Here is a 17,828-nt window from a genome sequence, read left to right as displayed (position 1 = left end):
GAGAACAAATGAACAGAAAATGTTCAAATTTACTACAGAAGCTCAGCTAGGGTGTAATAGTGTTGTGTTGGAAGGAATTTGCAATAACGTCAAAGATACGCCAAAAATTAGCGTTTTTCCAGCGTTTTTTTTGGCTTTTTCTCAGATTCATCGAAAACAAATGAACAGAAATTGTTCAAATTTAGTAAAGATGCTTTGCTAGGGTGTAATAATGTTGTGTTAGAAGGAATTTGAAATAACGCCAAAGATATGACCAAAAATCAGGGTTTTTGGCGAGCGAAGCGAGCCCGCTTATTTTATTCCAAACTGGCTCAGTTCAATGGGGTCGCAGAGTATCGCCAGCCCCTAAAACCATCACAACCAAGAAAAGTTACAAAAGTACAACAAAAGTACAAATTGGGCTATTTTGTCAAATTGGGACGACGACAAACTAGGTAGCTTCACGCACACTACAAGCTTGGTTTACTCGCGGAAATCCACGCGAAAAATTGTACTGACCAAACGTAGGCAACGTTTTCCAACTCGTCAAAAGTGTATCAATATATTAAAGTATCTATACTCTTTCAAAAAATAATTTATATAAATAATAATTCCATTTCAATATAATATTAACGTTTGTATAAGTAATAAATAGTATTCCATTTCATTCATCATATTCAACTATCAATTTCGAGTAACTGGTCAAGCAGTCAACGGTTCGGTCAATAGAATTTTTCTATTGAGTAGAGCCAGGATGATGATCATTAATAATATTAGAATTACTAACCTATAAAATAGATAACCCGAATTGACCACCTTCTCTGATCTGAGCCTATAAATATCTCAGTTCTGTTTCCAATACACTTAGATACTAGAAGGAGATTCAAGAAAAAATTATATTCACATTATGATTCCATGAATTCATTAATTCCCTGAATATGATGGAATTCCCAGTTTAAGAATATCACTAAAACTAATGATAACTCCTATAATGAACACTTTTAATAGGCCTATTTACTTTTCAGCCTTTTTAATGTTACTACAAACTAACAGGAATACAGGTTCAGTGCTGCCAAAAAATGATAGATGTAAATAATAGGAATAGACCCAGTTTGTCTTTCTCTGTTCCACTTTGGTAGCGTCCGTAAAAACTGACCATTTTTTTGGTGAGTGGCGGCTTTCAGGGCAGACGGAACTCCGGCGACCCAGTTCAATTGGCAGTTGCTTCTTAAACTCGTATAATGAAATGAGAGAAAAATTGACCAATTCAGGTAGTAATTACCGGAACTGCAGCAAGGCAGATGTCCTTTGGGTTGTAGCCAGCGTGAGTGGCCAGGTCATTGATTAATGGCTTGATCCATTCCAGTAATTGACATGTTGGTCTCGTGATTTCTGCTAGACTGTTGTACTGACCATTCGCTCCTTTCATAGATGCTATCAGACGCAACTAGCAAAAAATTGAGACAATCAGGATGTTTTTTAGAATTACAAATATTTTGTGAAAAAATCATTGTCGTTGAAATGTTGTAGGATGCCACCAGACAACTTGCGAAAAATCATGACAACCAGGATCATTATCAAGCTGGGTTTACACCAGAGTAATTAACAAAATTTTAATAACTTAATCATTATTTAGTCGGTTTTATTGAATTAATATTATTTCTCCTTCAGTATTTCCTGGTAGTATTAAAAACAATTTTGTACTAAATTTAACTTTTGCCTTTATTTGTTACTTTACTGATGCTCAATTTGACTGGTTTTAGAATCAATTGTTAAAAATTTTGACTGGTGATAGAGGTTTATTTATTGATTTTATGTTATATATTTATTGTATAGATGCTTAGATACTTCAGGAAATTGTATTTTATTTGTTTTTTCAGGTTTTATTATTATTTCTTTTTTGTTTTTTACTATTGCTCTGATTCTGTTTGTGTGAAATTGACAAAGACTTATTCTTTTTTTTAGTTATCGAAATAAATAAATAAATAAATAAATAAATGTTTATTTCCCAAAAAAAACTAAAACTACAACATCAATTACACAAAATATTAAATAAATTACAATACTATATACAATAGTTAGTTACAAAAAATTCTTATAATGTGTCCTCTACTTGTTTAGTTTTTTTGTGTGTGGAAATTGACCTACTCCACTATGGCGTACCATGTTCTAGAGTAGGTTTTGTTGTTTTTTTGTGCATATTATTAATTAGTTAGTGTTTAGTAAGTCATTAGGTGGTTAGTTGTTATTTGAAATAATGTTTTCTATGTTCTGTCTTCCTTTGCTCATCAACCAATTGTGTACTATTGTTTTGAACTTTCTAGGATGATTAATCTGCTTAAAGTTTGCAGGAAGTAGATTATATAATTTATGTGCTAAATGATTGAAATGTCTCTGGTATAGTGCCTTCCTTGCAACACTAGTGATGAGAAGATTCCTGTATCTGGTGTTGTGGTTGTGGTTTCTGGTTTGAAATGTTGTTGGGTTCTTGTGTAATCTGCATAGTATCTCCTTGGAGTAAAGCTGTCTTGGATCCATCACATCAAACTCATTGAATAGCTGGTTTGATGAATAGCGTGGAGGCTTCTGGTTGATGACCCTCATGATCAGCTTCTGTACCCTGAGGAGGGGTTCGATGTGCAAGAAGCTTGCACCTCCCCTTCCCACAATCCCATACAGCATGAGGGACTGAGCTAGAGAGAAGTAGATAACTCTTAGACATCCCTTGTCGACCAGTGTCCTCAGAATCCTGAATCTGCAGATAGTCTTCCTTAGTCTCCCGCATAATTCATTGAGATGATGATCCCAGCGCAGAAAAGAGTCCATTGTAACTCCCAGGTATTTCTGTGACTGTTTCCTGCGAACTGTGTATGAAGTGTTATTCCGTTGATTCTTGATTACTATCTCATCTCCTGTTGGCTGTCCATGTTGAGTCGCCGAAAAGGTCAGAAAGAAGGTTTTCTCATGGTTCAATGTTAGCAGATTTTCACTCAACCAGCGAGACACCCTCTGAAGTCCAGTCTCGGTTTCTCTCCAGGTCATCTCCCAGGTCGGTTCAGAGAACAGTAGAACAGTATCATCTGCAAAGGTGGTGATTGATCCATCATTTCCATGTTGCATAATGGGTTTATGTAGAGAAGAAAAAGAATTGGTCCTAGTACTGTTCCTTGTGGCACTCCAAACTTTACAGTCAGCTTGTTGCTTATACATCCATTGACTTTGACACATTGTGTTCGGTTTGATAGGTAGCTCCTGAAAAGATTCCATGCGACTCCTCTTATTCCATAGTTATCAAGCCTTGAAAGAAGAATGTCATGTGACACCGTATCAAAAGCCTTCTTTAAATCTAAGAATACTGCCAATGGTTTCTCTTCAGTGTTTATTTTATTGGCAATCTGAGTGGTCACATAGTGGATAGCATCATTTGTACTGCGACTAGATCTAAAACCATATTGGTTTGGCGATAGACGCTTATTTTTTTCAAGAAAGCTGATCAGTCTTGTTTTTATACACTTTTCAAAAATTTTTGATAATATACTTAGTAATGATATGGGTCTGTAGCAATTCATATCTTTCTTATCTCCTGTTTTGAAGATTGGACAAATGACAGCTTCCTTAAGACACTGTGGAAAAACACCTTCCTCAAAAATTTTGTTTGCAATATGTGTTAAAGGCTTGGCAAGTATCGTATTATTCTGTTTGAAAAAATCTGGTTTTAAATTATCGAGTCCAGGTGCACTATTAGCTTTAAGACTATTAATGATTTTTATCATTTCGTCCTCACTGACAGGTGTGAAGAATAATGACCGGCAGACTATCTGATCAGCTGCCGCATGCTCATCTGCGCCATTACAATCGCTATTTAGAATGTCCTGGGCCAGTTTTGATCCAATACTAATAAAAAATTCATTGAAAGAATTTGCCATATCTTTATCATCATCTCCCAATTTCAATTCTCTCCCTTCCAAGTTGATTTGGTGGATTTGTGTTCTTGGCCGTTGCACTTCAGTTATTTCTCTTATTACTTCCCATGTTTGCTTAGAGTTGCTGGAAGTTTCAAATCGCCTTGAAAAGTATTGTTTCTTAGCATTTTCTATTACAGTTGTTAGTAGATTTCTGTACCTTCTATAATACTCTCTAAGCTGTAGATTCGCTGTATTATTCTTGCTTTGTCTGTGTAATTTATCTCTCTTCCTTATTGATGTAATTAATCCATTTGTAATCCAAGGCTTAATTTTTCTTTTTGTGTGCGATACTCTATTAATAACTTTACATTCTTCTGTGTATTTCTTCAGTATTTGTATCATTTTCTTCAAAGCACTATCAGCGCATTCCTGCAGGTACACGGAATTCCAGGTCTCATTTGTTAGTGCTAATGAAAGTTTATTATAATCAATTCCCAGAATAGTTATAAAATGATCTGTAATAGAATTTGGGAAAACTATTGGTATTATATCTTTTTTAAAGTTTATCAGAATATGATCTATACATGAAGAGCTATTATTTCCAATACGAGTTGCCTGCTTTATACAATGTAGGAATCCATATTCACTGAGTAGATTATCATAGTCTTCCAGTTGCCTGTGCTGATTTGGTTCTTTTGTGTTGATGTTCAAATCTCCTAGAACGATGTGAAAATACTTTCCATTATCATTCAAAATCTGCCTCAGATCAATGAGAAATTCTGTTAAGTCCAAGTGTGATGGAGATCTATATAACGCTGTTATGACAAAAGTATCTTTCCCAATTTTCAAATGCATATTTAAACAGTTGGCTTGCCTAACTGCAATTTCTTTTATTTCGACAAAATAGTCGGATTTGACATAAATTATTACTCCATCATTCTATAGAATATTGTTTTCTGTTTTGTGGCAGGTATAATTATTAATTGATTTCAAGGAAACACCACCAGCAATCCAGCATTCCGTTAAGACTATCACGTCGAAATCCACGTTCAGGTCTTCCAGTTGAATAAGAAATTCTTCAAAATTTTTATTGTAGCTTCTGATGTTGAAATTGATGATTTTCAAGTTGAAAGGTTGGATATTATTGTTGACATCTTGTGAATTTGGAATCGAAAAGTCTTCAATGTCTAATAAATCCAAATCCTCCATCAAATCAGCCATTTTTGTTTTTGTGTTTATAATTATTTGTGTGCCAATTGTAGATATCCTTGTCCTCAACTGATTGTATTTTTTGAGTTAATGACAGCATGAGATCTTGCTCTCCAACTGTTAAATATCTGAATGAGTTGGTATGCCTACTAAGTGCTACTATTATGTGCTGAATGCTATTGTAAATCTTGAGTGGTTTAGTATTCTTCCTCACCAGGATAACATCTCTAAACGTTAAACCCTGAGCTTCATGTATAGTTAGTATTGTTAATGAGCCAGCGGGAGCCTTGTTTTTAACAGCTTCCAGTACCATTTGTTTTTCTGATTGCGTGAATGTGAGGATTAAAGTTTGTGGTTGTAGGTTGTGAGGTTCTCCGTTAGTTATTGTTGGTTCAATTGATCGAATAATTTTATTTGTAGTGCAGATATCATTGTAGTAGTTAGACAACAGACAGCACACATCCATTGGACACCTGTTGGTTACTGATTGGTAAGAATCCGGATCCGCGAAAACAGAAATATTTTTCCAGACTGCTGGTAAACCACTTCTCTCGATGTAAGATATTTGTTTTGAGTCTCCAACCAGTACTATCTCGTCTGCGCCTGTCAGCTCAGAGACGAATCCCACGAAGCCGGCGTGCATAAGGACAGCTTCATCGATGAATACGCGCTTATATTTTTTGTGGCAGCCATTAATTAGAAACGACGTCACGGTTCTGTAATTTGAATTGATGATTGAGTTGAATTCATTTCCGTGTTTCTCCTGTATAGTTGATCTTATTCCTTTGATTGCGGCTCTTGTTTGAGTTAGTATGAGGTCTTCCATTGGTCGATGTTTATCAACAATTAGATGTGTTTTTCCGCTCCCTGGAACTCCATCAATCCATCTGATTCTCGGTATCTTGCATCGAGATAAATCAATTTTCGAAACAGCATCCAACAGTTCCTCATTAAGCATCACTTGAGTGTCTCGACTAACCATAATATATTTTTCATTGGTTCTAAAGTTATCGAAATCAAGTGACTGTCTCGTTCATATTGTGATGCACAATAACAATAGTGTAGAACTTCAATCACAGCTATTAAGCTACTGAAGTTTTTTTCTTTTTTCCATCATGATACTGTTTCTTTGCAAAATGCAAATGTTAATCGCATTTTAAAAATAATTATAAAATATGTCAGTGTTGTGAATAAATTTCAATTCCAATTATAGATTTTATCAGATTCATAACTCATCATACACATGATGAACATATGTGTTTGTCAAGTTCCAATCAATCCAATAGAATCTATAAGGATTAATTTATCAACATTTTGTTAATAACGTTGGTGTAAACCCAGCTTTAGAATGTTTATAACTCTTCTGTGAGGAAATGATTGTGGTTGAAATGTTGTTGTTTATCAATAATGGAAATCACTGGAATTTTGCATTATACAAATGCTGATAAATTAATAATAATGATTATAAGATGAAAATCCAGATCAAATGCTGCAGATTTCGTTGATCAGTTGCAATCAAGGGAGTCCATCAGTATTCAATCCATGCTCAGAAACTTAGCACTGTATACTTTTCATCATGAAGAGCTGTACTTGAATAGTTCAGAGAGTTGAGGAATCAATTCAAAACCAATATATTGTACACTTTCATATTATATGCATATATTAATGAATAGATAGAACTGGAGTAATCAGTATTATCATTATTATTAAGAAAAAATGACTAACGATATACTAACAAGATTCTGAAGAACAAGGTTACAACATTTTCTAAAGCGGCCCATAGACGAACAACTTGGTTGGCAACCTAGTTGCCAACTTGCTGCGTTGGAGTAGATGTTGTACGTCTGTGGGCAGGTTGGCGGTTGTAGCAACCGGTTGGTCCAACAGTTGGTGTGAGATAAATAGTTTTGATTTTCTGTGGATGGAGCTTAATGTTGGCAACCATGTTGGAGCATCTGTGGGGAAGTTGACAACACAATTCACAACCTCAGTATTTGAATAGTGTCGTAGTACTCATCAGCGTACTTTAATATAATTAAAAGAATTTTCAGGCCTTATTTCACAATAAACGAAAACTAGGTTTGAAAGGCAGTTGGGTTATTGAGTGACAGTTATCTAGTAGGATGATTTTAATATGGTTCTGTAATATGATTATTTAATGGTTCAGAATCTACTGTTGCTCAAATCCAGGTTATTCCATTGAATCAAGCCTTTTCACTTGTCACAGTAGGTAATAGTAAACCAGGAAACAGAATCTCAAAACACAATACAATTTCTATGCTGACTGCTGAGTAACAATATTATAATGTCTTGACTAAGATAAAATGAGAACTTTTCATTGAGCTCATACAATTTGTTGGAGGAATTTTTTATTTGAAGTAGCCTACCTATTTCTTCAACTTCTTGAGTGAAGGCTAATCGTTCTTGTTCTTCTATTAAATGTTGTTCTCCTATAAAAACATAATTTTGTGTAAACAGTAAATCTGTAATGTAACACTTTTTCATAAGCCTGTTATTATAAAGCATAGACCTGTTAAAAAATGGAATATATGCTCTAAACTTAAATGAAGGATTATAAATGAGCCATGTAGAAAGTTAAGCCTTCTTTATTCATAACCAGGTTATATTATATAAAAGCCTTATTTATTCACAACCAGGTTCGTCACAAAGTTAGTATTGTTCAATAAAAGATAATAGATCGCTCATTTTCTGTAAATGTCGAGTGTAAACGCTACAGCAGCAGAGCTGATCGGGAAATGAAGTTGGCAGAAGCAGGTTAACCGTCTGTGGGAAACAGTGACCAACCAAGTTATTCGTCTATGGGCCGCTAACGGTTTTATGAATTGCTTATAAAGGAGGGCCTTGTCTAGGCCAATGACAGACGTTCACCTTGATAGGTCACGGCTACCAGCAATAGCCGGCCGTTACTATAGATACTGCAGCTCTCCATTTTTCTTTTATTTCACTAGTGATCAATGATCAACCGAAGCCGGTATCTCGATTTTTAATGAATCTTTGGCAGATGATAATGTAACAACCGAAACCGGTATCTCGATTCTTAAAGAATCTGTGACAACGGGTAATATCACCTTCACAACTGCTCAGAAAATATAGAGGATATTTTCAATTGAAGAGGTCAGTTGTCTATTAATTATTGATATGATTACTCAATATTGATAGAGGCTGCTTATATTATCATTTCGAGAGATTTGTTGAGGGGTTTCTTATCGTTAGATAGACGATATTTTTAATTATTGAAAAAGTTAGTTGTCCATCCACTATTGACTTGATTACTCAATAATTAAAGGATATTGATAATTTTTTCAATTGGAAAGCTCTTTTTGAGAAGTTTCATTTCGATAGACTTTTATATGGCAGAAATCAACATATAAAGAAATATATCACAATACTCTTACATAAAGTTTGTTGTATCTTTCGAATACTTGTAGCTCCCAAATGTAATTTTAGACACCTGTGTGGCAGAAATTAACAGTTGAAGAAATTCAATACATCACAATACTCTTACATAAATTTTTGTGTCTTTCAATGTTATGTGAGACTTCTATGGCAGAAATCAACAGATAAAGAAATACATTACAATGCTCCTACATCAGTTGTATCTTCCAAATACATGTGGCTTCCTAATGTAATGTTGAATACCTGTATTGCAAAAATCAACAGATAAAAAATAAATTACGATGCTCTTACATTAGTTGTATCTTTCAAATACATGTAGTTGCGCAATGTAACGTTGAAGAGCCAATCTTGATTTGGTAGCTGGCGCATAGTAAAATTACAGTTGAGACAGCTACGAGAGTTCCCATTTATTCTACAGTACTCTGTTACCGTCGGCGTACGTTGATATGGTCCCTGTTAGAAAAATGATCTGCGGTTAATGCCGAACATTTTATTAGGTTGTTCATTGATGGGTTGAATCCAATTCAAGTCATTGATGGATTGAAATCAATACCCTGTCATTCATGGGTTGAAATTGAGATGTCATCCAGTCAAAAAATGCATAATATGCAGTCAAAAAATGCATAATGTGCATTGAAATGGTTGATGAAAACTCAATTTCAACCCATCAATGACAGGGTATTGATTTCAACCCGTCAATGACTTGAATTGAATTCAACCCTTCAATGAACAACCTACTCTATACCACTCTATATTATAGAGTCCAGGTCTTGGATTATTAATGATCAGGAAATTTGAGACTAACTCTCAGGTTTAATTTAAATTTATCAACGGAGGTTTTCCGTTATTAAATAACGTTGGTAATTAACCATGAGGTTTATGTTTGCTTATTAACTCAAACTTATTGCACATAAATAAAGGAAAGAATATTAAAATAGGATGAGCTGTAGTTTTGGCTGGCTTCATTAGTTTACTTGATCTAAACAAGATGTTCGATATAAGTATCACCATCTCCTATCATCATTCTCATTTATAATTTTGTTACAATTATAACAACAATAACACATTATGAAGGATTGGAGGTTGACTCAGCAAATCATACAAGAGTTTTTTATTCACTGGAGAAAACTTTTATTGAGAAAATCACTCAGTCAAATCTCATCCTTATAAAATTAACTTGTTCTCAGTATGAATGTATATTAACTGATATACATGCTCTAAGCCTGTTGTTCCTTTCCCTATCATTCATAGTTGAGAATGATATTGTATGTAACAATGTATAAATAAATAAATAAATTCACTGATGTGTGAGAAAATAAATGAAAATGTATTTGTTCAAATGGTACTTTAAGAGGCATCCACTTAAGTCATGCATTCATTGCGTTAAGGTGCATACAGATATACGCGCCTCCAACACGCTCCGCACATGCTCCGCACTCGCTCTGCAATCGCTCCACGCACGCCCCGCACTCGCTCCGATCATGAACGTTACGGGAGATGTTAGCTCTTCTCGTGTGCCACTCTTGCTCCCCGTTCGATCATCAATCGATCTGCTCGAGTGACATTCGATTGCGGAGCAGAGCAAAAGTCTGTACGCACCTTTATATTGGAAAAATTACTTCAATGAAACTACACTGAAATACATAAGAGACTTACCACATAATCATCGAGTAGATCTGCTCTAACAGAAAGTAGAATTGCAAAATAATTAGTAAAGATGATGTTTTTCTTCATGATCATGAATATGACATCTTTGCTGTCATCAAATACCAATAATGTTAGAATGGAAATGGGAAAACTTTTTAATTGAGTGGATTCAGGTATGACTTTTATGTGCTCTCTACCTCTCAACCTTGAGTGGGATCAAACTTGAATAATAGAATTCTGGAAGTGGCAATCATTGTTCTATATTGCATGATCAAGTCACATTAATGATATTCAACAAAAACCGAACATTCAATACAGCTCTAATATGATTTATCTTGTTGATGATGGTAATAGAGATAACAATAGAGAAATTTCAGTACATCATTTTATTAAGCAAGATATTATATTTTTCAATCATTTCATATTGAATTTTCATAATAAGGATGAAATATTTTGTTTAATTCCACATTGTTGAAAGACGATCTGGCAACAGACCAAAGTGAGAGAGAGAGAGAGATATCGATATCCGCTTTGTTGAATGATAGACAAGGATAGCAATTCCACTGCCATTATAACGTAGACCTCACTATGGATGCACGTGCAGATTTTAGAAATTATCCAGCCATATTTTTGTATACCAATCGTATGGCTCAATATTGTAACAGCTTCGAGAATGAATCAAATAAACCCGGGGACACGCCAGTCATAGAGCGTTCCAATCCGACTCCGATCATACAGGCGGACGACTGCATGACACCGAAATTGAATGCAACAAGCCTCATCAGTCCGTTATTTTGTTCTGTTATACTACAACCTTTCCACCCCATAGAAAAGACGGAAATGAGTCGGATCTGAACGCTGCATGACATGTGTGTCTCCGGCTTGATAGGCTACAACCGATAAGTGAATCGTGAGAAGCGACTGGAGGTGACATTTTAAATATTGGGGAGAAAATAACATAAAAAGAGAGATTTTAAGCGTTTTATCTTGTGAAACATGTGGATTTAAAAGCAATATCCATTGTTGAGATGAACACTCTCGGCATAAAAACTATTTTCTTAACGATTATTCCTCTCATCTCTGCACTCAGAAATGGATGAGGTACACATGGTAAGAGGTAATTGATGGTTCATTTTCTAAAAATTCGAGGATCAAGATCAAAATTTCAGAATAGTTGTGCGGTTTCTCTGCCTTTGCTTCCTCAGAATAGTTTTGGCATCAGGAATTATATCCATGAACACTCGCATACAATGGCAGCTTGGGTTATCTTTCTCTGACAAATGGAACTCAAATTTGTAAGAGCCATAAGGAGCTATCGGAATCTGCGATATTCTGAAATGAGATTGAGCTTTCACATGGAAGTTGGTGATCTGGAACCATCCCTGTAGAAAAAAAGGAAATTATTAATTAATTTATAAATTTTTAAATTAAATTTTATTTAAATTATTATTTTTTTAATTATAAATTTTAATGGAACTTATCAGTGATTGTAAGATGGAATATTGGGTGGGTCTAGAATCGACCAATGATAGTCGTGCAGTCATGCCCAACCTTCATTGGTCAAGAGCTATTGGTCAATCGTAGAGCTTCGCCCATACTATTCAGCTGCTCTATACTATTTTTAGCTTCAAGTCAACTGGAGATATCTAATTTTTAACAACGGAAACAAGAATTTTCCAGTGTTTTAATGAATTAGTGTTTTTGACAGTATTGAAATGTTTATCTCTTTTCCTACAGTTACGTTGAAAAGTGGCCATTGCTGCACTGATTACAGAACGCAAAGAATCATTTTTCCGCTCTAGTGCGGGAAAATTTTTTCTGCACTCCAGATTTGCAACATGGCAACGCAAAATACTTAGAAGGTTATATGGAGCAACAGTGCAGCAAAATCAAAATGAAGTTGGTAACAGTGAGTGGGCTGCTATAGTGAGCAGAGGTGCAACGAAGCACAACGAGCAAATTATTAAGTATATATTATAACCAAGGACAACGAGGACTTTAGGATTTTAGGATTAAGGTTTTTATCAATAATAAAATTACACAGAAAAACATTTGATGGATTTCAGGCAATTTTACCCATAATTACCCACTTTTCATATTCAATGGTAACTGTAGGAAAAACTTAATGTGAAATACGTGCGCAAAGTTCCTCTGCTGCACTCAACAAACCATTCCGCCCTCGCCTACGGCTCGGGCGTAAACGTTTCTTTCGGTGCAGCAAACTGTCACTTTGCGCACTAGTTGCACAAATAACTATTTCTATATAGGGCTAATTGTAATATAAATATAAATAAAAATAAAAGCACTTGAAAATGGCATCAATGTCCAAAACATGTTGTGATAAAATATTTCAAAAAGGGTACTGAGATTTTTATTTTTCTTTATATTTTTATTGAAATGTTCATATGGATATCTTCCTCACCTTGAACTACATCACAACTATAGAAACCGAATTTCAAGTTGGAAAAAATGACAAAAGTGTATTATAACTGTCAAGACACCTCAATGGTAGGATTCTCTCTCGAGAATATTCTATTGAATATAACTATTTTTGAGAAGGGTATTCATATTCATATTAAATGGTACAAGGTATTCTTAGTTTTTCTCTCCCAATCGGTGTTCCATTATAAGGAAGAGAATGAATGGAGTATAAATATTGTTAATGAGTATGTATTGACTATGTTATCATGGTTCTCTCAGAAATGGATCCAACATTCATTTCAAATTCATACCCTGGATATTCATAAGCCCTATTCAACAGACAAAAACTGAACAATATTCTCGAGGGAAATTAATTTTGGTCACTTTCTATATCAGTTTAGAAAAATGGCTTTAACAATTTTCAAATATTTTTATTTTTTTTTTTAATTCCTGAAAATCACATCTATGATCTCACTGATCTTGACAGAGTTTGAACAATATTCTCGAGAAAAATTAATTTTGATCATCTTCTATATCAGTTTTAAAAAAATGTTTTTACCGATTTTCAAAATATCTTTTTATTTTTTTTAATCCCTGAGAATCTCATTCATGATCTTACCGGCATTATGTAAGAACAGATGTCCTTTGGGTTGTACCCAGCGTGTTCAGAAAGGTCATTGACAAATGGCTTGATCCATTCCAGCCATTTACATGCTGGTCTTGTGATGTCTGCCAAACTGTTGTAATGACCGCTCGCTCCCTTGGTGGAGGCTACTATCCGCATCTTGGAAAAAATATCATGCATCAGAGAAAATATTTGATCAAACTCCAGAATTTATAGCTTTATAGATCTAGATATGGCATTTGAAGAAGTTTGTTCCTCTATAATAATTCTGTAGCAGTTATTGGAACTATCTAGCAGTATCTATATAATAGAATCATTAACTATTCAGCATTATCTAGCTATATCTACATTCTATATAAATTATATAAAAACGAAGTGGCACTCACTCACTGACTGACTCACTCACTCGCAGAACTAAAAATCAACCGGACCAAAAACGTTCAAATTTGGTAGGTATGTTCAGTTGACCCTTTAGAGGCGCACCAAGAACGGATTTGGAAAAAAATCCAAAGATACGCCCAAAATCTGCGTTTTTCAAGCGTTTTCTCAGCTTTATCGAGAACAAATGAACAGAAAATGTTCAAATTCAGTACAGAAGCTCAGCTAGGATGTAATAATGTTATGATAGAAGGAATTTGCAATAACGTCAAAGATACGCCCAAAATTAGTGTTTTTCCAGCGTGTTTTGCTTTTTCTCAGATTTATCGGGAACAAATGAACAGAAATTGTTCAAATTCAGTACAGAAGCTTAACTGGTGTGAGATAATGTTGTATTAGAGAGGAATTTGGAATAACGCCAAAGATGCGCTCAAAATCTGCGTTTCTCCAGCTTTTTTTGCGCTTTCTCAGCTTTATTGAGAACAAATGAACAGAAAATGTTCAAATTTACTACAGAAGCTCAGCTGGGGGGTAATAATGTTGTGTTAGAAGGAATTTGATATAACGCCAAAGATACGCCCAAAATTAGCGGTTTTTTCGCGATTTCTCAGTTCTCTCATCAAGTAATAAACAGAAAATGTTCAAATTTGGTACAGAGGTTTAGCTAGGGTCTAAAAATTTAGTGATGGGGTGACTTACATATTTCATCAAAGATACGCCCAAAATTAGCGTTTTTCTCAGCTTTTCTGCGTTTTCTCAGTACTTTAACTTTCTGGTGGAACGAAGCATGCTCAAATGAAAAATGCAGGCGAGCGAAGCGAGCCCACTGATCTCATTTTTGGACGATCCAGTCGGGGGTCCAGGCTAGACGGATATGCCGAGCGAAGCGAGCCTGACGGCTAGTCTATATATATAATAGAATCATCAAATATTTAGCAGTATTTTAGAACTATTTTCTTATAATTTTCTTGACATTATTGTCATAATTCTATCGATTTGAAAGAGGTACCTTGTTTAACTTGATAGTTTTGAAGAGTCTCTTTAGCGAAAAAAAATTGATTATAATATAATTATATATTATTATACTTGTAACCTCCCAATTTTAATGGAGTCTATGAACTACAAAACTAAAATATAATGTTCTTACAGTGGTTGTATCTTTCATGTACATGTAGTTCCTCAGGGTTACGTTGTAGTGCCAATCTTTGTCTTTACCCGGGAGTTTGCGTCTTGTAAAATTTCCCTCCATGCAGCTTCTTCCCGTAAATCGACAATGCTCCGACCCCAAGGGCCTTTGCTCGTAGGGTCCCTGTGAGGGAAAAAATCAATGTCAAAAAATTAAATTTCCATGAAACTATTTGTTACGTATTATTAGAAACTGAGCAGGAAGATAATTTTCAATTTGTATCACTGATACTGAGCAGGAATTGCTTGCTGGGACCTCATGACAGCACTGATTCCTGACAGAAACAGGAATCACTTCCTGCTCAAAAAGTGATTGTGAATAATATTGAGATCATGGTGTTACATTATACAGGAATTTTCTAATGAAAAATTATCTCAAATGGAGAATCAAACAAACACCAGGTTGAATCACAGAGGAGTAACCGAAGAAAACAACCCGGATTTCCCTACACTATTGGAAATTATATGAACTGAATAAAAGTTTTATATTCTTGATATTCTTGGTCTAGTGAAGCCTTGTCTTTGTAAATTCTCAGTGATAATATACTTTTATGACTTAAGATGTGTTCAACTCAAGTATTTACAACTTAAGAGTTATAAATCATAATTTATGTAGTTCATGAATTAATTGAATAATTTGAAAACTGATTTTCAACTACAATCTTTGATTGAATGAAAAAGACTAAGAAATTGACTAAGAAAAACCACAGATTTGATCAGTAAATAACTATACCCATACCAATAAATTTTATGACTTGAGATGTGTTCAACTCAAGTATTTACAACTTAAGAGTTGTAAATCATAATTTATGTAGTTCATGCATCAATTGAATGATTTGAAAACTGATTTCTAACTACAATCTTTGATTGAATGAAAAAGACTAAGAAATCGTCAAAAACCACAGATTTAATCAGTAAATAACTATACCCATACCAATAAATCTGTGGTTTTTGACAATTTCTTAGTCTTTTTCATTCAATATGAATAATCACCACAATATCAACTTCTCAACTACACAAAAAGTGACAATCTTTGATGTTTGAATAGAATAGGATGGAGAGAACGTTTAATGAACCAATTTAACTACCGTGAGTAAACCTTGAAGAGGCTGCTTGGCAAGGCATCATAAGCAGATATAAATGATTCAATGATTTCCAAAAAGATTCTTATCACTAAAAAACATGAAATGTTTACTGTAGCTACGGTACTGCCATCTATATTGAGGTCCACGTTATAATGACAGTGTTAAATTAGCAATGGTATTGCTATCCTTGTCTATCATTCAACAATGCGGATAGCGGTATCTCTTTCTCACTTTTCTCTGTTTCCAGATCATCTTTTAACAATGTAGAATTGATAATCAATTAACAAATTATTTATCAATATCTTAATCATGAAAATTGATTATGGAATTATTGATAGATATAACTTTCTCTTAATAAAATAAAATAGATAATTTTTAACAAAATGAACAGTTAATATTACATCATAGCCACCTCTAATACAAGGCCGCGGCCTACGATATTGCAACGTCGCAGTGTAGGCCTAGAATCTAATACATGATTGGTGAAAAAGATCAGCTGGTATTTTTTTAAATCTTTTTCATACATGATTGGTGTAAAAGATTTAAAAAGATACCAGCTGATCTTTTTCACCAATCATGAATTAGATTGTAGGCCTGCACTCCGACATTGCAATATCGTAGGCCGCGGCCTTGTATAAGAGGTGGCTATGATTACATCAATAAACCTGTATCAGCTACCGTCTATAGAAGTCATTGACAAGACAGAGGATCAGCAACGTTTTCTTCTATCTCTCTCCACTGCCATTATAACGTGGACCTCACTATACATTAATTTCAGCGTATATTGCTGAAGAGCGAAAATTTAAAAAAAATCTTATCCATTGGAATTGGATATGAAAACTCAGCAGATGTTCCAAAGCACAGTCTTATCGATTTATTGCATATTCCAAACTGATGTCTTATTCAAATTTTCCCAAAACAAGAGTCTTCTCCCTCATAATATCAATAGCGATCATGGGAGGCTATTCCAAGAAAGTCTTATCCTTTGTGTGAGTTCTGGGATCTAATTACCAAGACATTTACCAAATTGAAATATTAAATAAAATTGAATATACATTTTTTTACAAATAAGCACCACAAGAAAGTAGAATATACTCACGGCATACTCATCAAATAGCAGATCTGCATCAACATAAATTAGAAGAGCAAGATAGTAAATACAGGCAATATATTTAAACATGATCAAACACACACTCCTTGTTTCCATGAAATTAACTCTACGAACCAAGTTCTATTTTGAAACTGGCAGTTATCCTCCATTTATAATTTATAACAAGTATACGGAAAAACTATACAATCATAAATGTTGATCTATTGCTGATCTGATCTGATCTGATCTGATCTGATCTGATGTTGGTTGATTGCTATGTTGATCAGATATCAACTAAGCTTATGTGAGCTGGAACTATCCTGATAACAATAGAATATTCTAAATAAACTTCCATGCTTTACACGTGCAAACAATTATCTTGTAGAGCCTTTGTTTATAACATCGATGATTCAATGGAGCTTGGAAATAAAACACCATTAATAACAACTTAATTATAACAGCCTTTGTTTATAACATTGATGATTTACTGGAGTTTGGGAATGAAACATCATTATCTGTGATGTTTTCTCTACCCAATAAAAATTGAACGAACAGTAGAATATAAATTATACTAAATACACCATACTGAATTATCTTTCAATCATGATTGAGAACTTTAAAGTAAAGTATTCAAGTTAATTATGATGATTTTCAAGGACGGTCAATTATTTTTAATTCCTATGTTTCGTATCTATGGAGACTTCGTTCGAATCAAGAGCTGCGTGACCTGTACAGAAAACCACCTATTGTACATGAGATCAAATTGAGACGCTTGAGCTGGTTGGGTCATGTAGAAAGAATGAGCGATGAAAGAGCCGTTAAAAAAGTTTTCAGAGAAAACCCAGGCGGAAGAAGGTTGAAAGGACGTCCACGCAAGCGCTGGCTGG

General features: G+C 34.4%; 1 protein-coding gene across 1 annotated transcript; it reads right to left on the bottom strand.

The window, feature by feature from the left end:
- Positions 1-291: 291 nt before the first annotated feature.
- LOC120352230 lies at positions 292-17,731 on the bottom strand. Its single transcript, XM_039431985.1, has 8 exons — positions 17,669-17,731; positions 14,729-14,890; positions 13,198-13,362; positions 11,349-11,539; positions 10,167-10,266; positions 8,802-8,963; positions 1,262-1,426; positions 292-345 (listed from the first exon to the last, which is right to left on the bottom strand). The coding sequence occupies exons 1-8, from the start codon at positions 17,729-17,731 to the stop codon at positions 292-294; spliced, it is 1,062 nt and encodes a 353-aa protein (XP_039287919.1).
- Positions 17,732-17,828: the final 97 nt, after the last annotated feature.

This window comes from Nilaparvata lugens, chromosome 7 (genome assembly GCF_014356525.2).
Source record: "Nilaparvata lugens isolate BPH chromosome 7, ASM1435652v1, whole genome shotgun sequence".
In the NCBI taxonomy this organism is placed as follows: domain Eukaryota; kingdom Metazoa; phylum Arthropoda; class Insecta; order Hemiptera; family Delphacidae; genus Nilaparvata; species Nilaparvata lugens.
The sequence above is the reverse complement of the archived record's forward strand: the minus strand, read 5'-3'. Positions and strand labels throughout refer to the sequence as shown.